Source organism: Delphinapterus leucas, chromosome 15 (genome assembly GCF_059928025.1).
Source record: "Delphinapterus leucas isolate spDelLeu-1000000601 "Yukka" chromosome 15, BTC_Dleu_Yukka2, whole genome shotgun sequence".
Lineage (NCBI taxonomy): Eukaryota > Metazoa > Chordata > Mammalia > Artiodactyla > Monodontidae > Delphinapterus > Delphinapterus leucas.
Window position 1 is genome coordinate 15,780,372 of NC_143143.1, and position 23,575 is coordinate 15,803,946.

Consider the following 23,575-nt stretch of genomic DNA (forward strand, 5'->3'; position numbering starts at 1 on the left):
TCCCGTCCTCTTTTTCTCCCAGGCTGTGGGAGGCAAAGGGTTAAATCCCATAGAGCTGATGCTCTGACTCCAGGCTAGAGGGGCCCGGGAAGCTGGGGTCACTTCCTGCTCCGTCCCAGTCACCCTGAACTGGTCCCCGGGTCCTCAGCCTGGGATCACCCCTTGAGAAGGACCCCAGAGTCCTCGGCATCTAGCCCGCCCCCCGAGGCAGGGCATTCAAGGGGTTAAGTCCCCTGGGGCTGGATTCTGCCTTCCGGCCTTTCCCAGACCCCAGAGCCGTGAGTTGGGGGCGCCTGGGTTCCCGGGGGGTTGGCCCGGAGGGCCCGGGACGGCCGCCGGGGAACAATGGGGCGCGAGAGGCAGGGGCCGGGCGCGGGACTGAGCCCCCTCCCCCGCCCCCGGGCCGCCCGGGTTAGGGGTGGGGGCCGGGAAGGGGCCGTGAGGGCCGAGGATTCTGGGAAGAGCGCGAGGGTCTGGCTGTGGGGGAGGGGAGGGCGTGAGCATTCTGGGAAGAGGGAATTCGGCCTGGCGGGCCGGGCAGGGGGCCGGGGCGCCGCGGGAGAGCCGGGAATCCTGGGTGCCCCGGGCGGAGGAGGGGAGGATGCCAGGCTCGGGGTTGGGAGCCAGAAGGAGGGTCGTGGGGACTGGCTGGAGCAGAAGTCCAGGGTCCGGGCTGGTGTGGGCGTCCGGGGGCCGGGGCCAGGGTGGCTGTATTCCCGCGGCTGCCTCCATGTCAGGGTCACCCTGGGCCGCTCTCCACACCTCTCTGTGAGGCAGCCTCCTCCTCTCCTTCCCTCCCTCCCTCCCTCCGCAGTGGGGCTGGCCTGAGGTCGAGGCCGCTGCAGGCCCAAGCACTTCTTGCCTCCCTCGTTCTCCCCACTTTGATACTCCATGTCGGCCTTGTCATTAACCCCTTCCCTTCTACCCTGGATCGCTGAGTTTGAATTTCTCGAGAGACGATCATGGTACATAAATTCTTACCTGTCCTCAGCAAACACAGCAGGCCTCTTCAACATAGTCAGGCAGCCCCCAGCTTGGCAGAAGTCCCTGCTTCCACCTTCCCAAAGACACTTACAGATGGGGGTGGGGGATTCTCATAGCCTAAGGAGCTGCGGAGATGAAGAAGTTCATTTACTTCCTAACATCTAAGTCCTCTCTCTCCTACTGCTGTTTGGCAGGCTTCAGCTAGCTCCTGCTTCACTTTGGTCACCACCCTGCTGCCTTCTCACAAGTCCTTGCACCACCGCCCCCATACACACAGTGGTCATCCCACATGGCCACTCAAAGCCCAGGCCCTCCCCAGGGTCTCTCTTGGGAGTTCTCCTCCTAGCACTTAGCTCCTGTGGCCCTGTTCCCTCATCATGGAATCATATGACTCTCTGGAGTGACAGCTGCCTGTGTTTTACTCTGAACTCCTGCTCCTCTGCTGCCATCCCCTTTAAAGGCATTGGACCAAACAGGTTTTCTAGGAGCAAGGGGCATCTCATTCATTCATCTTTCGTTCATTCAAAATTTATTGAGCACCTATTACGTGTTAGGGATGGGATACAGCAGTAACGAAAGAGAAGATGGATTAGAGGAAGGGGTACCAGGATGGGAGTGGTAGTGGAAGCCTTCAGTGGGGAGTACTCTGTTTCGAGTTCACAGCTACAGATTGTCGGGATCCAACCTCTCCTTTTACAGCCAGGGAAACCTCTTGATCCCAGGAATTTCTCCATCCGGTTCCCATGGCCAGCAGGCTCTGTCTGAGCTTCTTTCCCCAGCTGCCCACGTTTATGAGTTTCACATGACTTTCAAGGTCACTTCCCTCTCTTAGAGGCTGGGACAAGCCAGACACAGAGCCTTGCATACCTGGTCTTAGCTCTGCCACTTCCCAGCCTGTGACCTTGGAGAAATCTCCCTGGGCATTGATTTCCTAATCTGGAAAATGGACAGCCTGATTCCTGGGTCTCCTCACAGGACTGTGGGGAGGATGGGGTGCGACAATGAGGACAGCACAGCGGGCACTGTGTCAGCTAGCTGTCAGCTGCCAGGTGGTCTCCACACACTCATCCCGCCTCTCTTTTCCTTTCCAATTCCCTCTCAAGGTAGTTCCTGCAGAAGCCCCCGATGGCTTTAAACTGCCCCCTCTCCCTACCTCTGGCCCGAGCTTCGACCTTCTTTCTGTGCTTGGATAAGGGGAAAGTGCCCCAGTCTTTTGGAGGGCCCTGTCCCCTCAGGGAAATCAGGGTGGTTACTTTCTTTTTTTAACTCTTTAAGTGTTCCAGGCAGTCTTGGTTGTCTATGGGGCTCATAAGGAAAGTTTATTGGTCCCAATTAGCAGCCCCATTAAGGAGGAAAATTAGAGTCTTTAATGAACTTCCTCTGATTAGCAAAATAACAGGTTTCCCAGCCTCTGGGCATCAGAGGGGTAGGGTGAGAGCCTGCTTCCCCTGTGGGTGTCAGATAATACCTCTCCAGCCCCCAGTGTGGGTTCAAAGGGTTATGACTGATGAGCTTTTAATTACACTCTTAAATTCACCTACTTGCTTAGTTGTGATCTTAAGATCTGGAGCAGGAATCTGGCCTGCGGGGGCGGGTTGGGGGGAGGGGGGTGGGCGCGGTGAGAACTGATGCCCAGAAAAATGGGGAGGTAGGAGACTGCAGTTCAGATCAGGAGAAATAGGGGCTGGGGGGTGGGCAGGTGGGGGAGTGGGGCTGGGGGAGTAAAGGAAGGCGGGAGGTCAGCTCCCATGGTGTGCTCTCTCCCCTCCCCTCCCCTCCCCAGGGTCCCTGGAGCACTGGGCAGTCCTGAGTTCTGGGATGGAGCCTGAGGCAGCGCTGTGGGGCCCTGATCTGCAGTGTCCTGAGCTGAGCCCCGACGATGCTCATCGAGGTGAGGGACACAAGAAGGGACTGCGGTCCTGACAAGACAGTAGCCCCAGTTCAGGGAGGGGCGCAGACTCTGGGGGAAACCCAGGGGAGGGAAGTGATGCTCGGCCCGTGTTCTGAAAGGAAATGGGGGCTGGAGACTCCCTTTCTCTCTGTAGGTGCCGACAGTGGGAACGAAGAGGAGAGCCCTCAGCAGGAAAGTTCTGGGGAGGAGGTCATCTTGGGAGATCCAACTCAGAGTCCAGAATTCAAGGACCCACCAGAGATGCCCCTGGAGACACCCTCCCAGGATCCCTCAGTCCCACAGGACCCCCCGGCCCCGCTGGGTCACTCCAGCCCCTCAGACCACCAGACCCCCCTGGACCCCCCAACCCCCGAGGTAGTCCCGACCCCGTCTGACTGGACCAAGGCCTGTGAGGCCAGTTGGCAGTGGGGGACTCTGACCACCTGGAACAGCCCCCCGGTGGTCCCGGCCAACGAGCCCAGCCTGCGGGAGCTGGTGCAAGGCCGCCCTTCCGGGGCCGAGAAGCCCTACATCTGCAACGAGTGCGGCAAGAGCTTCAGCCAGTGGTCCAAGCTGCTGCGGCACCAGCGCATCCACACAGGCGAGCGGCCCAACACCTGCTCCGAGTGCGGCAAGAGCTTCACGCAGAGCTCACACCTGGTGCAGCACCAGCGCACGCACACGGGCGAGAAGCCCTACAAGTGCCCCGACTGCGGCAAGTGCTTCAGCTGGAGCTCCAACCTGGTGCAGCACCAGCGCACGCACACGGGCGAGAAGCCCTACAAGTGCACCGAGTGTGAGAAGGCCTTCACCCAGAGCACCAACCTCATCAAGCACCAGCGCTCTCACACGGGCGAGAAGCCGTACAAGTGCGGCGAGTGCCGGCGGGCTTTCTACCGCAGCTCGGACCTCATCCAGCACCAGGCCACCCACACGGGCGAGAAGCCCTACAAGTGCCCCGAGTGCGGCAAGCGCTTCGGCCAGAACCACAACCTCCTCAAGCACCAGAAGATCCACGCCGGCGAGAAGCCGTACCGCTGCACCGAGTGCGGCAAGAGCTTCATCCAGAGCTCGGAGCTGACCCAGCACCAGCGCACGCACACCGGAGAGAAGCCCTACGAGTGCCTGGAGTGCGGCAAGAGCTTCGGCCACAGCTCCACCCTCATCAAGCACCAGCGGACTCACCTGCGCGAGGACCCGTTCAAGTGCCCGGTGTGCGGCAAGACCTTCACGCTGAGCGCCACGCTGCTGCGGCACCAGCGCACACACACGGGCGAGCGGCCCTACAAGTGCCCCGAGTGCGGCAAGAGCTTCAGCGTCAGCTCCAACCTCATCAATCACCAGCGCATCCACCGCGGCGAGCGGCCCTACATCTGTGCCGACTGCGGCAAGAGCTTCATCATGAGCTCCACCCTCATCCGCCACCAGCGCATCCACACCGGCGAGAAGCCCTACAAGTGCTCCGATTGCGGCAAGAGCTTCATCCGCAGCTCCCACCTCATCCAGCACCGGCGCACGCACACGGGCGAGAAGCCCTACAAGTGCCCCGAGTGCGGCAAGAGCTTCAGCCAGAGCTCGAACCTCATTACGCACGTGCGCACCCACATGGATGAGAACCTCTTCGTGTGCTCCGACTGCGGGAAGGCCTTCTTGGAGGCGCACGAGCTGGAGCAGCATCGAGTGATCCATGAAAGGGGCAAGACCCCCGCCCGAAGAGCTCAGGGCGACAGCCTCCTGGGGCTCGGGGACCCTGCCCTGCTGACCCCACCCCCTGGAGCCAAACCACACAAGTGTCTCGTCTGCGGAAAGGGGTTCAATGACGAGGGCATTTTCATGCAGCATCAGAGGATCCATATTGGAGAAAACCCCTACAAAAATTCAGATGGCCTCCCTGCACACTCCACCCCCAAGCCGCCTCAGTTTCGACCCCCCAGGCTCCCTTTTGGAGGAAATTCCTATCCAGGTGCAGCGGAGGGCAGAGCTGACCCCCCAGGACAGCCCTTTAAAATGCCTGATGGGCAGGAGAGCTTCAGCCAAAGGCTGGGTCTGCTGTCCTCCAAGTCCTACATCTGTTCCCACTGTGGAGAAAGCTTTTTGGATCGCGCTGTCCTCCTTCAACATCAGCTCACCCACGGCAATGAAAAGCCCTTTCTCTTTCCTGATTATAGGATTGGCCTAGGGGAAGGGGCAGGGCCCAGTCCCTTCCTAAGTGGAAAGCCCTTTAAATGCCCCGAATGCAAAAAAAGCTTTGGCCTCAGCTCCGAGCTGCTGCTGCACCAGAAAGTCCACGCCGGTGGGAAACCCCAGAAGAGTCCGGAGCTGGGGAAGAGCTCTTCGGTCCTCCTGGAGCACCTCAGGAGCCCACTGGGGGCCAGACCCTACAGCTGCTCAGATTGTGGGGCCTCCTTCCTCGATCGCCTAGCCCTCATCCGGCACCAGGAGACCCATACCCAAGAAAAGTCCCCCAAACCTGAGGACCCCCACCCAGAGCCAGCCACCCTGTCCACAGGCCAGGAAAATGAGGAGGAAGCCCCCATCCCCACAGAGAGCAGCAGCCACGTGGAAGGGGGAAGCCCCAAAACCCTTTCGGAAGAAAAGCCCTATTTGTGCCCCGAGTGTGGAGACGGCTTCACAGAAGTCGCAGCCCTCCTCCTCCATAGGAGCTGCCACCCAGGGGTCACCCTGTGAAATGGGTCTGGAGACCAGGGGCCTCTCTCTCCTGAGAGGAACACTGGATCTCCCCAAAAATTATGTGGGGAAAGGAGGAAAACTCATTCAGATTGTAGCGAGGCAGAGGACAAAGAATGGTGGGTAAAAATAGTGCTTTTACATCAGTGATGAGAAACCCTTTAAAATTGTTGGTGGGAACCACTTATAAGGCAGTAGAGAAAAACTGTTGGGTTAGAAACCCTATAAATACGTAGGAAAAAAAAGCCCTTTAAGTCTGTAGCAGAAAAACCCTATAAACCATAGTGGATAAAAGCCCTATTAATTGTAGGAAGAGGTCCCAATATGTCTCTAGACAACTCTATAAAACTGTATTGAAATCCTTGTGAAACTATAGGGTCAGGGAAGTGCAGGGAATATGACAATGGCGTTGACTTGGGAGGAGTGACCCTTAGAAGGTGTAGAAGAACCTCCCATGAACTTGCTCCTCCCATGAACTTGCATTCTCTCCCCTTGGAGTATGGGAGGGAACCTCTCTCCCAGAGCCGTGGACAATTACACTGAGGAAACTGCTCGTCTGGGGAGGAGCGCGGGAATGGGGTGGAACCAGAAAAGGAAGAAAACAGAGGAGAAAAATAAGTGATGAGGAGCCCTCAGATCCACAGAGGAGAAATGACCCAGGAACTAGGAAAAGAAGGTGTAGCTCAGGACACTGGGGGTTCCTTGGGGTATGAGGGCAGTCTTAGATGATTGCGTGTGTGAAAGGAAGAGGCCCACGGAATTCCTGATCAGAAAGAACCCAAAAATGGGGAAGGAAAAAAAAATCCAGCCTTTTTAAAGGCTGAAGTTTGGGGTGCATAAAAGCTTTAAGTATAAGGAGACCACAAAAATTAGGGAGGAAGAGTAGGGGGTTGGTTATAGTGCTTTGAGGAAAGCAGACCAAGGTGGAGAAACTGTTCCGATGGAACCCAACAAACTCCAGGCTGCCCAGTCTTCCCGTCTCCAGGAGCTTGTTAAACTACAAGTACAAGCAGATCCCAGCTCAGGCCATGAGGGTTCCCCCCACCCCCAAAGCAGGCAGGACTCCCCTCTCCCCAGCCCAGCTGGGGACGTCTACTCTCAGAGGCCTCCAGGGATGGAGGGTCCCTCCTGCCACGTTCTCAGGTCTCACTGTCAGGAGGCTTCTCCTGAAATCTAACTGCCACCAGTCCTGCTGCAGTGGCAGCCCATTTCCTCAGATTCTGTCCTCAGTCAGAGAGGGAGAACCGCTGCTAGTCGACCTCCAAAGAATAAAGCCCTTCAGAGACTCAAGGCCTGTGTGTGGTTAAATCCTCCCCAGACTTCTCCAAGTCAAGAGAGCTATGTGTGGGCTCTCTGTGGCAACGAGGGACAGCAAGTTGACAGAATAGAGAGCTTTGATTAGCCAGCAACCTGATTTTAAACCTCACTCTTTCATCTGAGCTGTTAGCAAGGCTGCTAGCAGGACAAGCCAGCCCGCACACTGTGATGGGTGTCCAAACGCCCCACAGACTGGACCGTGGGTCCCTGAAGAGTATATATGGAGACCTGACCACCTGACCACCTCACCCTGGTACCTGGAGCCCTCTGAGGTTGTTAACAACCCAGCCCGACTGTGGGCTTGCAAAGGGACAGATTCCACCCACTTGGCGCCTTTCCTCCTTAGCCAGAAACCTTCAGAGGGAAATGGAAGGATGAGAAACACACTCCCTGGCCAGGCTTGTCTCCAGTCCTCACACACCACACACAGTGACATACTTTCATTAACCCAGCCAAACCCACTCACATGACTGGGAGTGTGTGGCAGGGGAAACAGACTGTTTTCTTCTAAAATGGTTGGAGAGAGAAAACTCTTGAAACATCTGTAACAAGAACCCCATCCCCTAACCCTAGAGACCCTTAAAGAAGGAGAGGACTCCGTCCAGTGCTGGGTTCAATGGAAGTGCCCACTGACCCCACGCTGGCCCCTGTAACGCACTGTGGTCCTGAAGTAAGAGGACTGAGATGCCAGGTGAGGAGTCACATCCCTGGAGAGGGTGACCCAGCTTCCTACAAACTTGTGGAAGAGACCTCTGATTCCACTACCTAAAAGTTCAAAAGGTGAAAGTCCTTCACCCTTCGTCTATCCTGTTCCCAAAGGGATGACCCTCAAATTCAAAGATCGAAGTCATAGAACGCTGTAGGAGGAAGAAGCGAGGCCTGCTGGGGAGAAGGAAAAGGCAGGCCTTGGATGACTACGGGGAGACCCTTGTTAACATCTGCATAAAGCCCCGCCCCACCCAAGTGCCAGGTCAGAGAGCACCACCAAGAGGGGAGAAGAAGGCTGCCTGCCTCTACTGACAGCATGGACCAAGGGGGTGTCCCTCTGAGACTGAGGAAGAGGAGACGATTCTCCAAGCAGGTTTTTTTCCCTGTAAGATGGCAGCAGAAAGAAACTTCAGTTGTAGAGACAAACCCCTTGTAAAGCTGGAAGCAGATCCTCTCAGAAACAGGTCTGAGGAATCTGTCTCCAGAAGGGTCCTGGAGAGCCCTTGGGGCTCCAGGGTCAGTCCAGGGGAAGATGGTCAGTGTGGTCAAAGGCCGACTGAAGGCCAACTGAGGACTAGAGTGTAGCATATGTAGTAGGATGCTCGCATGTTGTAGGGTGAGGGCCAGAGGTCTTGGCTCCGGTACTGAATGGATGATGTGGACACGATTAGTTGGGGTCTGGGGTTTCATAGCAAGAAAGGGGGCAGAGTCAGAGACCTTTGGGGCATCACCTGTCCTCTGTTGCCCACCTCCCCAAACTCTTTTAGCTGGGTACTTTCCTCCCAGAGCAAGCTACATCTTGGGAGGAACTAAACAGGGAACAGGCCGGGGGCGGTGGCAGTGTCCAGAGTCCCTCTGACCAGCTCAGGCCAAGGCCCAGGGGTCGTGGCACTTTCCCACCAGAACTGGGTCTGGAAGGCAGAGCGTAGCCAAACCCTCTCGTTCAACTCCACGCAAGCCTGACTCTTAAGAAGTGCCCTCGTGGAGGAGTGCGACACAGGGTCACAGCGTCATTGGTGAAAGCAGAGGGGAGAATAGAAACTGATCTGAGCTTAGGCTGAAACTTGAAACTGCTATGGATATGGAGGTCAGAAGGGAGCATGGGCATGAATCCTGAATGGTGGGGCAACTCGAAACCATCACAACCAAGAGGTGGGTTCCATGGCACCCGCCCCTCAGGTGAGCAGCCCCGACTCCTGTGCCCCCGTGAGGGAAGCCCCACTCACCTGACTTGTCCCCCCTGGAGTGAAGAGAGGCCCCACTTTTGAGTGTTGTGTGTCAATAACAGTGTTGTGTCACTGGTGGTCATGTTGAATAGTTGAAGAGAATAAAGGGAATAAGATTTCCCAGGTGGTTTCTGTCTTCTCTTTCAAGCCTAGAGCAAGCTGAGAGAGCCCGTCCTCTCCCAGGGCAGCTTCCATGTGTAACCTCAAAAGCTCAGTCCAGCCCCAGGCCGCCCTTGCAGCCCTCTTCCCAGAGGCCTAAAATCCCCTTCCAGAGCTTGCTGGTGGGAGCCTGAGGGTTTATGGAATTTTAAAATCTGCCCCCTTGGGAGACAGGGGCAGAAATGTGTTGAGAAGGCGGCAGAGCCAAGCAGCACGACATGCCAACTTCTGGGTGGCAGCCTGGTGACTGGCACTCGCTGGCTCGGGTCCAGCTGTGCTGCCCCAGGGAGGCCTCTTGGGCCCCAACACCTGCACCCTCCCCAGATGGCCACAAGGCAAAGTGCCTAAGATTCTAGTTCCAGAAGCCGGCAGCTACCTCCCCTGGTTCGCCTGGGTCCTGGCCCTGGCCCAGCTCTTCCTCTGGACCAGAGCCTCCTAGCCCCCGAGGAGAGGTGGGTGGTGACCTGGCTCGTCATCTCACTCTCAGGATGTAGCCCGTGAGCCCCCAACGTGTGGAGAGGCTGAGGCTAACAGGAGGCAGCCATTTGCCTAAGATGCGAGGGAAACCAGAATGGCCAGGAGCAAGCTCTGCACCCAACCAAGCCTCTCCTCCCCCACTGCTGGGCCTGCCTGGGCCTGGCCTGGGCTCCACACTGTCTGGGCCAGGCAGGGGTTGCTCCGCTGAATCCGCCTTGCAGGCTTGCCTCAGCGCTATCTCCTGAACCTAGACCTGGCCATGGCCCCTGAGTGGCTGCTTGAGGTCAATACTTGCTCTAAACCGTTGCCTGCCTCTGCCCCAGTCTGCCGGGGGCCCCTGCCCCAGCCAGGAAGCTGTCTCCCCACCTTCCCAGTGCTTCTCTGACCCAGACTCCCAAGGCAGACTCAATTGTCTCTCCTTCCCCTTTTCCATCTGGAAAGCAAGGGGTGGGGGACGGTGGGGAAGGGGGAAAGAGAGGAGGGAATTGCGTTTCACGTAGAAGCGAGTAATGAAGGCTATTCTATATTCCCTGGGGACACTGAGGTACCTCAGCACAGGAGGATCCTCAGCAAAGTGAGGGGACTACAGAGGAAGAACAGACACTGGAGCACATTGGTTCATACTTAGCAGAAGGGGCTGTGTATCCAGACGTGGTATCTGCCACAGCAGAGGGTCAGGAAACTGGCAGAGGAAGTGACCTGAAGGTTGAGGGCTGCAGGAACAGGAAACAGTAAGTGTAGGGGCCAGGGGTGTGGTGGGGGATAGAAGGTGCATAACAGTTAGGTGTAGACTTAGAGCATAGTGGAGTAGAAATTGAGAAAAGGGAGAGAGCAGAGCCTGGAGTGTAGAGCATCCTGTTTGAGTAACTGTGGAATAAGGGCACCACTGGGGGAGAGGGGGTTAAGGAGAGTGATGTGATCTTATCCCCCTCACTCAACCCTGGCCACGAATGATGGTGATTTACCAGGTCTGGAGCTCAGGAAAGAACTGGGTTGGAGGAGTTGGGCCTTAGCAGCCTAGCTGTAGCCATGGTCCTGGATAAACACACCCAGGGAGAGCAGTAGAGTAGAAAGGAGAGGGTCTAGCTTATAGGTAGAGGAGGAGGACCATGAGAAGATAGTAAGTATGAGGAAAAGCAGGAGAGTGCAGCACCACAGGGCCCAAGGGAAGTTTTAAAGAGAGTGGTTAATGTCAAATGCTCCCCTGGACCCTGTGGCCAATCACAGACAGCAGCCTTAATTCTGGCTAAAACACGTAACTTTGCCACTGAGGCCAACATCTGCTTACCCTCCGAGGCCAGCCAGGGTCAAGATTGGTTCAGGAGGAGCTTTGGCCTGCCCATCCCAAGGGCCCAGGGTATCACACAGCCACTGAGGTTACTGGGAGTTGTAAGGGATCAAACATCCTGAGTGGAAGGGGCTGACCAGCCCCTAAGGCAGATCCTCCCAGCACTGGGCAGGCTCATTGCAAACCAACGTTTACGGTGAGTTTACTCTGTTCTTCCTGCAGCATCAGTGCTTGCTCCTCCCACAAATTCTGGGATTTTTATCCCACTCCCTTGGTCTGGAGCTTGAGAAAGTGGTTTGGGCATACTTTATTAAGCATGAGAACTCAAGAGATTTTAGCCCTACTGGATATGGAGACTAGCCCAGGAGAGATATTTGGGGAGGTGTCGCAGTCACTGGCATTTGTTAAGGAGCTCACGTGGAGGTGACTCCTGGGAAAGAGGGTAGTGCTCACAGAAGATTGGCGGACCCCGGCCCGCTCCAGGGCGCAGCGCTCCTTTCAGAGCCAGACGGCATCTCTATGATGCAATGTGCTGCGTTTTTTCCCACCTTGGCCACCACTGCCGCGAGCCACGGACACCTCCTCGACGGCCCGATGCCATCCCTCGCCACGGCGAGCGCCTCGGCGAGCGCGCCCACTGCCGCCAGCCCTGAGCCGGAAGTCACTGTAGCCCGCGTCTCCGTCTCCGGTCCGACCTGGTCCAACTGCTGCGGCCCCGCCGAAACCGTGGGCACCATGTGGAGCCCGAAGGCGGACAAGGCCGCGAGCCCCAGCAAAGGTGAGACCTCTGATAAAGCCGCAGCTTCGCGCAAGGGCGTGACTGCTGACAAATCGGCGGCCGCTCCCGTGGCCATGGCTCCAGCACCAGCTCCGGCACCAAGCCCGGTCAACACCCGCCCAAGCGCGAGCCCCAGTGCAGCCTCGGTGAAGGCTCCGGCCACGGACTCGACAGCACATTGAACCCACAGGCGCCGCCGGACACACGGTTCCCGAGAACAAGGCCAGTGGCCAGTGCAGGTCGCAATGAAATAAGTCACCTGCTGAGGCGTCCTGCTTGTCCGTCCGAGGGGGAAGGGCGGGTGAAGCCACTGGGGAAAAACGGCCCACAGACTGGGTCCAGGCCCGCCTCTGGCCAGCACAACCGGGGACCCGGCTCTCCCCTCCGAGGATCTTGCCTAGAAGCGCCAATATGGAACTACATTTCCCAGGATGCACTTCGGGGTTCCCAGCATCCCTGCCGCCAATGACTGCGCGGGCTGTCGCGAGCCCGCACGGACCGGCCAGCAGAGATGCGGAGATCCAGAGTGTGTCAGCCCCTTCCCATGGGAACAGGTGGGGCCGGCTGGCGACAGAGTGCTGACCACGACGCTTTCTCCCTGCAGACGCGCCCCTCCCAAAGGCCCAGTCTAACCAGGTGTTGGGAGTGGGGGGTCTCATCTGTGCAGGCCCTCCAGGTTCACACGCCAGCCAGGGCAGCGCTGGGAACAAGTGTAACAGCCAAAATCCGGAACCACATTTAGGGCAGGAAGCCTGGCTACCCGGACTATAGGCTGAGGATTGGACGTTTATTCAAAACAATTAACAGCCTATACAAGACATCTCTAGAGCAGGGGCCAAGAGGAGCCTTGCACCTCTCAGCAGCTCCACCTTCCAGGCCCCTGCATACTGCCTTCACAGCCCAGAGTTTGCTTGGGCAGGCAGCACAGGAAGCATTGTGGGTATAGGCTCAGTCACAGGGTGTTAGATGCTCTTCTACCTGGAATGATTGGAAGTCGGCCCAGCATGCTAGTCTGTCCCTTTTTCCCCCTGGAAGTTCTGCCTCCACTAAAGTTAAGGCCACCAGGATGAAAGCAGGGTCAGGGCTGGGGACCCAGCGGAGCCCTGGGAAGCATCAGGGCTGTAAGTGGGGCCTGGAAGCGAAGTAGAGATTGGGAGGGGTCTGATTAGAATAGAAACTGATGATCTTAGTTCAGCACTCCCAAGATGAGTGCAAGGTGACTGCAGCAACCTTAGAGCTTCCCAGAAGACAGTGCCCCCACCAAGGAGGTGCTCTTAGTATAAGACCAGACCAAAGAGCCCAAGGAACTCCACAGGAGGGAAGGTCTGCCCAGGTCTGGGGAGCAGAGGGTAAAGAAACTCCCTGGGGCCAGAGCCCAGTCTCAGAGCAAGGAGCTGGGGATCTGACCCACCCCTGGTCCTTACTTGTGGGTGTGTAAGAAGGTAGTGAACTTCCACTTGTGTGGGAAGTCACAGCCTGGGGAATTTCCCCTTTAGGGCTGGGATGGGCCCGTGGAGTCAGTTGGAGAAGGTTTAGGGCCAGGTTCCAAGAAGTTCTGTTGAGTGCTCTGGGCCCCTCAGGCCTCTCACAGCAGACCTTTTGTGCAGGGCAAGTGCCCCCTAGGCTGTAGTTCTGACCTTGGGGAAAAGGTGAAACTGAGCTTGGTTAATCCCACTCCCACTAGCATGCACTGGGGCCCCCAAAACCAACTACATGGGGAGGGGCTGGGCCCACAGGGTCCAGAATGGAGGGTGGGGGCCACTGGGTGTGGGGTGGGGAGGGACTGGAGGCACAGCCCCCAGGGTCCATGGGTGTTCCAAAGTCCCCTGAGTTACGGGTTCAGCTGATGTAGACACGGTGGAAGTCATGGGCACCAAACGCTGCGTTGCACTTGGGGCACTTCCTCTGGCGGGCCTCATAGCGGCCCCGTACGCACTCGAAGCAGAAAACGTGGAAGCACTTGGTGAGGACTGCATCCTTCTTGCGGGTGTTACAGCAGGGGCAGGTCAACCGCGCCTGGGCAGGGCAAAGGCATCAGCTCAGTAACAATCCTGACAGGGCCCGGATCCCAAGCTGATAGCAAGAGGTGGTCCAGACTAAGGCCACCACAGAGCAGACTGCACCTAACTCTCACCATAGCCCTAGGAGGTAGGGATAAGCACCCTCCAGATGAGGAAACTGAGGCTCAAAAGCCCAGGTTTCAAAACTAGAAAGTAGCACAGTCTAGACTCTAATCTGGGTGGTGATGGCCAGTGGTCACATGTCCCCTCTAAAGGTCAATGACCCACAGGCTCCAACCTGAGCTCCTCTGCCCTGGGGCTTCATCTCTTGCCCCTCTGGCCTTCTCTGGCAAAACCCCAATCCTGGCTTAAGCCGACTGTCTACCTTCTCTCCACCTTCTTCTCTCTACCTTCTTACCTGCATCTGGTAAGTCACAGCTGGGTACGGCAGTGCCACTAGAAATCTGCTGTTCTCAACCCTCAACTGGGCCCATCCCTGGTGCTGCCCAGAAATCCTGCTGTGGGTCCTGGGATTCATTTCTCTCTAAGGAGGTTTTACAAATCTCCTCTCCTATCTTGAAACTTCCCACCTGCCACCAGGTCTCACTTCCAACTCCAGACAGGAAATTCCCACAACTCAGCATTCCCAACATTCATCCTCTGCCCTGCCCGCCACCTCAGCAACTCCCCACAAGCATCACCTCTTCCCTAGCTCTCAGAACCCTACCCATCAGCATTTGACAGGCTGCAGTCTGTGGTTTCTCCAAAAACCCTTCCCTGCTCCCTCATGGCTGCCTCGAGCTGCCTCTGCCCCTTCAAGGCCAAACTGCTTCAACAGGTTGTCTACTTACTGACTCACTCTCCACCCTTTCCTCACTGCAGTAGGTGAGAGTCCAGGTGATCTGACCTCCACCTCCACCTCTGCCCAAGAACTCCCACCAAGGCTGCCAAATCCAAGAGGCATCTCTCAACACCTGCTTCATTTGCCTTCTTGGCAGTTCTGAGCTCACCCCTGCCTCCTTGAAACTCTTCCCCAATCAATTCCCTCTAGATCGCTCTCCTTCCTCCTAAGCTACAGGCTCCTCTTCCTCTGTCCATTTAAGTTTCGAGGCTCCTCAGGGGGAGTGACCCCTGTTCCGTGTCATGCCACAGACCCTCCCTGGGTGACAGTAGTTATATGTGGCTTCTGCCTTTGCCTCTGCTAACAATCCCCCACAAACTCCTGTCCTCCACACCAGCCCTTTTGCTTTGAGTGCCTTCCCAGACAGCCTCCCAAGAAGTCCCACAGGCACCTCATCCTCAACATCCTTGAGACATCGCTCTCTGCACACTGACTACAGGATACGCCAAGCAGCTCAACCTGGTTTACAAACCCTTCAGGATCTAACACTGCCCAACTCCCACCAGGCTTGTCACTCACCACAAAACCCATGTTCTGTCCTCCAACTACGACTGTCCAGCTCTGTCCTCCAGCACGCCTCTCTCAACTAAGGGCCTCCACCTCTGCCTTTCCCTTTGCTGGAACCGTTTCATCCCTGTTCATCACGGCCAACCCTGACTCACTCTTCAGTTTTTCTTTGGATGATATTCCTTCCAGGAAGCCTGCTGACCACCAGGGCTGTTAAGGGGCTCCCCTGATTTCCCACAGCCCCTCTGGCCTCTGCCATCACACTGCTCATCACTCAGATGGGAGAATTACTTGGCTGCCTCCTCCAACAGACTGTCAGTTTCAAGAGATCTGAGACCAGGTCTAGTGCCTAGCCCTCTCATACCTAGCCAGGCACTCTGCCTGGCACATAGTATGTGTACCATACTTGATAGTTATCTGATTCTCCACATCGGGTTCTGCGCAGGTTTTGCCACCCTACCTTATTTCTGGGTTCCCCAGACTACCCACCAGAGCTCTCACCAACCCCCCGTCTAAGATTCCTAGGTCATCTAAGATTCCTGGAGCACAACCCAGCCCCAAGGCCCCACCTTGTACTCCTTGATCTCCTCCTGGAGGATTTCATCGGCATCTGCGTAAACCTCCACCTTCCTCTGCTTCTCCAGCTTGCGCCGCAGCCGCGAGATGTCCTCCTGGGGCAGGAGAGGGGCTAGGCTGAGTGCAAGGGTCCTCAATCTGAACCTCCTGCCCCCACCCTGCCCCCACCCCCTGCCTACTACACACCTGAGCCCTCTTGAGGTTGAAGCTCTCTTTCTCACGGGCAGCCCGGCTCTCTGCCAGGCAAGGCTGGATCTCTCGCAGCCGTGTCTGCACGTGCTCCAGCTGTACCTTCAGGTCCTCGGCCAGCTGAGCTGCTTCCACAGCCTGAGGTGGGTGGAGCGGGGAGGAGGGGCACCGTTTGCCTGAGCCTGGGGAGTCAGGCATGTGGAGCCATGGCCCACAGATGCTTGTGTCAACCATCCAGTGATTCCTGCTCTTGGGATAAGTCCAGTATCTTCACTGGAACTGGTTCTGTCTCCTGACCTCTGAACGCTCACCTCCTCCTAGTCTACCTCATTCCCAACACCTTCAGTTCCTCAACTGCATAACGCTCTCTCCTGTCTTTGAGGCTTCACCGGGCTCCTCTTTCTGCTCCCCTCAACACACATTTTTTTCCTGCAACCCCGAGGCCTCAGCTCAAATGTCACCTCCTGAGACACGCTGTCCTATTTTTCTTTCATCCGTCTCTATTTCCTTCATAAGACATACTGTGAGTTCCCTGGTGGCCTAGTAGTTAGGATTCCAGGCTTTCACTGCCGTGGCCCACAAGCTGTGCAGCGTGCCCCCCCCCCCACAAAACATGCTATGATCTGTAATAATGTTATTTTGTCTGTGGGATTATTGGCTTGCTATCTGCCCCTCAAAACTGGAAGTTCCCACTTCCAGCAGGACGGTCTTGTTCCCGTGATCTCCCCAGCACTCAGTGCAGGTCCTGGTATACAGCAAAGGTATGACTAATACTGCTTAAATGAATGAGCCAAATGGAGAAGGAAAAAAGTCCAGGAGGGGAAAAAAGATGAAAGTCAATGTTAATCTTAAGCCTTTACCATAAGCTAGAGGAGTGATGTCACCAAGAGGGTGCCACACATCATTCCTAACTCTGTTACCCTCAGAAGAACAACTACCACAAGCTAAACATTTCTTAGGTTTAATACAACTACATGGCAGAGACCACCATGCACATTTCACAGCTAACCAATGCAGTGGTCAGGACGTGGACTGTGGAGCCAAGGAGACCCCGGGCCCAAATTCCAGTCCCACTCTTTCTTGAGCAAGTCAGCTACCTCCCTGAGCCTCAATCTTCTCACTTATGAAAGGTAACAACAAAAACTGTTGTAGGATTATTTTCAGACTGAAATGTGACCAAGCATGCAAAGTCCTCCAGCACAGTCTGGAACACAGTAAGTGTCTGAGACATGAGCTGGGCTGTGAGATGAAGCACAGCCAGACTTTGGCCCAGGTCATCTGCTTCAAGTTCTCTAGGCAGAGTCACAAAGTGAGGCTGTGAGCCAGCATCCCAGGTTGCTGTCCCCTCGCACAGGTCTGGCCTCACCTTCCTCTTGTTGAGCTCCAGGGCCTGGCTGCGCAGTGTCAGCTCCTTCTCCACACCCCCGAGGCTGCCCTGCAAGGCCCGCTCTTTTTCCTCCAGCTTCTGCACGGTCAGCAGCTGGGCATCCACCTGAGGACAGGGGTGGGGACTCAGTGCTGGGGAGCCCCTGCCTCTCCAGCTCCACTCTAACAAGCCCAGGGCAGCCATACCTGGGACTTGAGGCCAAGAACCTGCTCGCCCAGCTCATCCTTCTCCTCCCGCAGTAGCTTATGTATCTGGTTGGCCTTGATCCGCTCTGACATCAGCTTAAAGTTGGCATCGTCCTTTTCCCGCAACTGCTGTAGCAGCCGCCCATTCTGCTCCTGCATGTCCTCAAAAGCCTGGCCTGTCACATCCATCTCTGAGAGCAGAGCCTCCTCCTCCTGCAGCAAGTGGGCAGGGACAAGATGGAATGTAGTAGATGGACAAGACAACAGTGGGGAAACCACAGGAAAATATGGCTGAGCAAAGAACCACAGAATGGACCCAGGTCATGTGCTAGAACAGGAGGCTTAGGAAATTCCAATATTCAGAAGCAAGGGGACCAGAACGGGGTCGCACCTGCTTGGTGGCACCCAACTTGCGTTGCAGGTGTTCTATCTGCTCCTCTGCCTGACGAATGCGCCGCAGGGCATCCTCATCCGCGATCTTCTTGCTCTCCCTCCGATCCCTCTCCTCTAATTCCCGGATGCGGCTCCGTAGCTCATCGACCTATAACCACCAGAAGGAGGGAGCTCTCTTGTCACTGCTTCCTGCTGACCTAGGGCTCTGCTCTGGTTACAACCCCCTGGGACAGCCTCTCTGCACACCTCATAGGCCCTACCTGCCCTCACCTCAGCCTTGGCCTTGCGTTCCGCTGCCATGAGCTGCACCTTATCCCGCTGCTCCTTGGGTGCAGACTTATACATGTCCAGCAGCAGTTTCATCTCCTTCTGACTTTCCTGGGCCTTCCTGGGGGAGGCACAGGAGAAAGGCTTGGTAAGTAGGGTTGGAGGCCACTTGGCAGGGGTGGGAAGGAGAAAGGAACAGGGCCTCACTTGAGCTCTGCTCGGAGACCTTTGAGGAGCTCTGACTCCTTCCTCTTGGCCTCCTCCACCTTGACCTTCTCCCGATCAGTCCTTGAGAGAGCTGAGGCTACAGATGGGGGTCCCAGCCCAGGCCCTTCCCGCTCCCGAAGCTCCCGCTTGGGTTTAGCCTCAGGTTCTCGGGCCCGGGAGGAGGGGCCCTGGGCCCCAGGGGTCAGGGCCTGGGCCTCTTCCTCAGAAGGGACCAGGTCTTCCTTCTTCACCAAGGAGGTAGTAACGGCAGCACCAGGCATTGAAGCCATCTCCTTTCTGGCGTCAGGGGCACCAACAGGGCCTGGCCCACCCTCTTCTTTCCCTGGGGCTGGGGCACTCAGGCCAGAGTCCTCCGGGTGGCCCAGGGTGGGGATGGAGTGGGTAGAGCCACTGGCCTGGGCCCGGAGCTGCAAAGCACAGAGAGAACAGGGCTGAGGTGAGACGTGCTCACTGGGGTCTAGCCGCAGCTTTCCCCAGACAGCCCCCTCCTCACCTTGGCAATCTCAGCCTGCACTTCCCGCAGCTTCCGCTTGTATCGCTGAGCGTCCCCCTTTAGCTGGTGGTTGTGGTTTTGGAGGCTGCTGATCAGGTGGCGCATCTCCCGGTTGATGGGCCCTGGAAGAGTACAGGAAACCAAGGCTGGGCTGAAAGGCTGGGTTGGTCCCTGGGTTAAGGGCCCAACCCCTCAGTGGGGGAAGGGGCAGGGCCAGAGCCATCACTCTCATTACAAAGGAGATAACAACTGAAGCCTTATGTAGAAAGTGTGATCTCATCAAATAAATGAAGAGAATTCACCTAAACATAACTTGACACTGCCTATGTGTGCTATTTATGCTAATGCAGACTTCTAAAATATTTCCAAATTTCCTTTCAAAGGAACACATTAACTAACTGTAAATTCACAGAAGTAAGTTAGTCCACTTCTTTTAGCTTTTTAAACAAATATCATCTTCTTAGTTACATTTCCCCGGCATTTCTCATAATACTTCCTATCTTCCCTCCCTGCTTTATTTTTCTTGATATATTTGTCACAACCTAATATACACGTTCAATTTTTTCCTCCTTTGTTGTCTGTCTTCCTTCACTATAACACTGCTCCACAACAGGGATCCGTCGTGTTTTGTTCACTGGTATCATCCCAAAGCCTAGAACTGAACCTGGGTCATAGAAAGTGTTCAATAAATCTGTGAAAAATGAATTAGTATCTCAGAGAGGCACCATAAAGCCAGAGAAGTATGGATGAGGGTGACAGCTCCCGTTCTGGCTGAGTCTGCTCCATGAGCCACCTCATCTGGCTGTAAGCCTCACTGCGCCTTTGAGTCAGGTGGTGTGGTCCCCATTTTCCACAGAGAGATGAGGCTCTGGGAGAAGAAAGGACTTAACCTCTTACATCTGGATAAGCATCTGGCCACACCAGGGCCCAGCAATCCCAGATAAGGCCCCACCTCAACCCTGTCCTCACCACATACCCGCCTGCTCGTTGGCCGCCAGGTTCTGTTCAAACTCGATGCGCAGCATCTCGTACTCCTTGCGTACCTGGGCCAGCGTATCCTCCAGCTGGATAACCTCTGTGCGCAGCTTCTTTTGCAGCCCCAGCTCATCACTCTGTGGGTTGAGGCATTAAGGACCCACCCAACCCCTTAGCTCCCGGCAAGCCCCCCCTACCTCAGGCCTCAGCAGCTCAGGAGGAATTTACTCCCAAGGGACCTCCGGCAGGCACACAGGGCCTCTGACACCCTTGACCCAGGAACAATCTGACCCTAAGGGTCTGGCCTTTACCCCTGTCCCCGGCCCCTGTTCCAAGGGCATACCTCCATGTGCTCAATGTGCCTCAGGTGGGAATTCTTGGTGGCCAGCAGCAGCCCACGGGCCTCGTCCAGCTGGGTCTTCACTTGCAGAGACTCATTGTAGAGCAGTGAGAACTGCGCCTGCAGCATTCGGTACTCCCCTGTCTCCCGTACCACCTCCTCAGGAAGGCTCCGCAGGGCTACCTAGGGGCAGGGATGTCCAAAGGCAATCAGCAAGAGGTTTCAGAGCTCAGCTCCTACCGTGCAGGCTCAGGCCCTCCCAGTCCCAAACACAGCTCACCTTGAGGCGCTCATTGGTCCGCACAGCCCCCTGAAGTTCCGCCTGCAGCTTCTCCAGCTCTGCCATGCGGCTATTGGCCAATTCCTGGTTTTCCTCCAACTCCGCATTCAGCATCTCAAACTGAGGAGTGGGAAGGGCAGTGGGAGGCAGGGCCAGGCCAGGACGCATGCTTCCCTCATAGCCCCACCATATGCCCTACCCAAGCTCCCCTCTGCAGAGCAGTGATGTACTCTGAAGGCCCAGGGACAAGCCGGACCCAGGCACTTTCCTAAGGGCTCCCAGGCAAGTAGGAGAAAACTCAGTGCTGCCTGGTCAGTGCTGGGAAGCAAGGCTTGTAACTGACAGGGGGTCAGGGAAGCCTTCCTGGAAGACCTGAAGAGCAAGCTGAGCAAGGGGAGACAGGGCGCAGTGACCCTGTAGCACCAAAAAAGTGTGCCACGACCAAGAATTGAGAGAGCAAAAGCAGGACAAGGAATGAGACAGCGACAGCAAGGCCCTTTCTCAGCTACACAACTGAGAATGCCAGTTGACTCCAACATACCCCAACATCTCTTTTCTAAGTGGTACTTTGTTTTTTTTTTTTTTTGGCGGTACGCGGGCCTCTCACTGTTGTGGTCTCTCCCGCTGCGGAGCACAGGCTCCGGACGCGCAGGCTCAGCGGCCGTGGCTCACGGGCCCAGCTGCTCCGCGGCATGTGGGATCCTCCCGCACCGGGGCACGAACCCGTGTCCCCTGCATCGGCAGGCGGACTCTCAACCACTGCGCCACCAGGGAAGCCCCTAAGTGGTACTTTTAACCAGCTGATGTACATACGACCTTACCTAATTCTTGTCAGTTACCCAAACTAGAACTTAAGCTCCATGAAAGGTTTAATCCCTGTCTGTTTCGTTCTCCAAAATGCCTGCTTCCTACACAGTACCTAGCACTTAGTGTTCAGCAATTATTTACTGAATACACATATGAAAGAATGAAATAAAGAGCACTGTGAGTAACGGGGAAAGACCTCCGAGACCACAGCTGGACGTCTGTCCTTAATTCTGAGGGGATGTTCAAGGGTAGGGTAGAGAAAAGGTTGTGGGAGGGACGAGGAAGAATGCTGCTGCTCACCTTCTGCATGCTGAGTGTGATCTGGCCCCCCTGAAAGCCTGAGGAGCTCCCAGATACATAGTAGCCAGAGTTGAGCTGTGGAGAGAAGACAGAGGAATAGATGGGTGTGGAGAAGAGAAGCGAGGGCCCCAAGTACCCTGCTCTGGCTCCATCTGACCCAATGTCTGACCCTACCTGCTCCAAGGCCTCCGCTAGGTGCTTATTGAGCTTTTGCTCACGCTTCCGCAACTTCTCAATGTCCCACTGCAGGTCTTCTACTGTCGTCTCCATCTCCAGCACTTTGGTCTCTGCAGATGTCACTTTATCCTGGAGCTCAGAGTACTGGGGACAAGGAAGGGGACAGGTACTTAGATAAGAGACCCGGCTCCCTGAGATCCTTGGGTGCCCATCTAATCCAAACCCTGCCCTGGTTCTAATCCCACCCTAAAAGCCCAACTCCCACCTCCAATGAGATGCGGTGGTGCTTCTCCTGTAGCTGGGTGGCCAAGTCCTGCAGTCGCCGGTTCTCACGGCCCAGCTCCCGGGTGCGTGCCCGAGCCGCCTCACTGGGGGGCTCACTGTCCCCTGTGAAGGGAGGGCTCGAGTAAGAGCCAAGTCCAAGGCAATGGGTCAAAGTACTAACTCATCCTGGAGTCTGCTAGGTCATTGCCCAGTGTGATCCACCAGCTGTCTTGCCATTTTCTCATGACAAAGCCAGGAGTCTTTGTCCCCACTGCACAAAGGAGGAAACCAGCTCAGAGAGGAGAGCCATCTGCTCAGAACGCCCAGGCTGGACTGACAGAACTAAGGCTGAGAGAAGTCAGTCTGCCTGCAAAGCCTGGGCACGTGCTGCTATGCCTCGTGGATCAGCAACTGCCACCTAGATTCGTGCACAATGCTCCCAAGAGGTCTCCAGCCACAAGGGGGAAGCTCCCCCAGCATCAACAACTCCTCCCACCCATCTCTCTAGAGCTCAACTCCAGGAATCAAAGCGAGAGCCACCATCAACAGCCTAATCCTGCACCTGAAAACATGGCTGATTTATTCCTTGGGGAACTGTGGCTGCCTCTGGGCCAGGAGCACTGAGGAGGGGATACCATAAAGATGCAAATGGAGTTGGACCCTCTGGGGTGGGGGCACAAAGAACTAACCTCGGCTGTATACTCGCTGACAGAGTTCCTCCACCTGGCGCTGTAGGCGGTCAGAGGCCTCCACGACACGGGACACAGCTGCCTTGGAGAATTCCATGCGGCCCTGCAGCTGCAGCTCCACCTCCTCACTACTGCTTGCACCCAGGGCCACCACAAAAGCCAAGGCTGGCTCACTGAGAGGTGGCCGCAGCTGCATTGGCAGGGGCTCTGGGAGGGACGGACAGACCCTCATGAGGATAATGGTAACAGTTACCACCACTCTTTACCAAGTTCCAGATCGCCTCCTTCAACTCTCTATGGCTCACTGAGTCAACATAACCAACACCTGTAGTACTGTTGTTATCCCCATCTTAAAAGTGAAATAACTGCAGTTCAGTGAGGTAATTTCCTCAAAGCCAGAGAGCTACCAAATCACTTCCTCAGGGAAGGCCTTCTCTGCCTTCCCAAGCTAAACTAGTGTGCATACACACTAATTCCCATTCAGGGACCCCTATACTTTTTTCTTATGGTTTATAATCATTTTCTCTCTAATGGTTGAGGCAGTAAGTATTTCTTTTTTATTTTCTTTGTCTCCTCCAAAGCTACAACAATGTCAACTACACAGTCAGCATTTAATACTTTTTTGAACTAAGAGTGTCAAAACAAGAATTGCACTCTTAACCATGTCACTCAGATTCCAAAACCTGTGTTCTTACCCACTGCCCTTTGCTGCCCAGATATGAAATCAATTTGTGTGTGTGTGTGTGTGTGCGCGCGCGCGCAAGCAGGGAATTCAGCAGCCTAATGTCAAAGTTCCCTCCTCTCCAGGACCTTCCCCAGAACTTAATTAAGCTTCCCAGATCCCAGGGCTCTGGCCCTACCCCTCAGCTCCGATGTCCCTGGCTCTGTGAGAGGGGTCTCATCACGTGTTGGCCCCTCCTGGGTCCCAGGCGCCTCTGTCCCCGAAGACAGCTCCCCCTGGCTCTCATGGTGTCGGAGAAGGGCTTCCACAGTTTCATCCAGCTGAAGGGAGAAAGCACCAAAAATGTTATGAATCCCTCAGGTGCTTCCCAGCATGATACTCCTTTCCTAACAGAGGAGTCTGAGGATTGGCAGCTGGAT

The 23,575-nt window shown here is 55.9% G+C and overlaps 2 protein-coding genes across 7 annotated transcripts in view; one reads left to right on the forward strand and one right to left on the reverse strand.

Moving 5' to 3' along the window:
- ZNF629 (zinc finger protein 629) lies at positions 1–12,385 on the forward strand. Of its 3 annotated transcripts, XM_022588249.3 has the most exons (3): positions 1–278; positions 2,768–2,875; positions 3,030–12,385. In XM_022588249.3, the coding sequence occupies exons 2-3, from the start codon at positions 2,803–2,805 to the stop codon at positions 5,561–5,563; spliced, it is 2,607 nt and encodes an 868-aa protein (XP_022443957.2). In that variant the 5' UTR covers positions 1–278; positions 2,768–2,802; the 3' UTR covers positions 5,564–12,385. The 3 variants fall into 3 exon arrangements, with proteins under 3 accessions (XP_022443957.2, XP_089752015.1, XP_089752014.1); XM_089895889.1 differs by having other exon boundaries at positions 1–2,875; XM_089895888.1 differs by having other exon boundaries at positions 267–278; positions 2,768–12,385.
- The window catches only part of RNF40 (ring finger protein 40), a 14,319-nt gene continuing 3,033 nt past the window's right edge, over positions 12,290–23,575 (reverse strand). For 3 of the 4 annotated variants that reach the window (XM_089895879.1, XM_022588247.3, XM_022588248.3), the window contains 17 exons: positions 23,335–23,476; positions 22,475–22,681; positions 21,787–21,908; positions 21,519–21,665; positions 21,345–21,419; positions 20,238–20,357; positions 19,961–20,140; positions 19,619–19,754; positions 18,643–18,764; positions 18,129–18,556; positions 17,925–18,042; positions 17,653–17,802; positions 17,262–17,474; positions 17,056–17,181; positions 15,687–15,827; positions 15,494–15,595; positions 12,290–13,532 (listed from right to left, as the gene is read on the reverse strand). In XM_089895879.1, coding sequence (XP_089752005.1) covers positions 13,356–13,532; positions 15,494–15,595; positions 15,687–15,827; positions 17,056–17,181; positions 17,262–17,474; positions 17,653–17,802; positions 17,925–18,042; positions 18,129–18,556; positions 18,643–18,764; positions 19,619–19,754; positions 19,961–20,140; positions 20,238–20,357; positions 21,345–21,419; positions 21,519–21,665; positions 21,787–21,908; positions 22,475–22,681; positions 23,335–23,476 — 2,706 coding nt within the window. In that variant the 3' untranslated portion in view covers positions 12,290–13,355. The remainder of the gene's footprint in view (positions 13,533–15,493; positions 15,596–15,686; positions 15,828–17,055; positions 17,182–17,261; positions 17,475–17,652; positions 17,803–17,924; positions 18,043–18,128; positions 18,557–18,642; positions 18,765–19,618; positions 19,755–19,960; positions 20,141–20,237; positions 20,358–21,344; positions 21,420–21,518; positions 21,666–21,786; positions 21,909–22,474; positions 22,682–23,334; positions 23,477–23,575) is intronic. The other variant, XM_089895880.1, reaches the window with a different exon arrangement.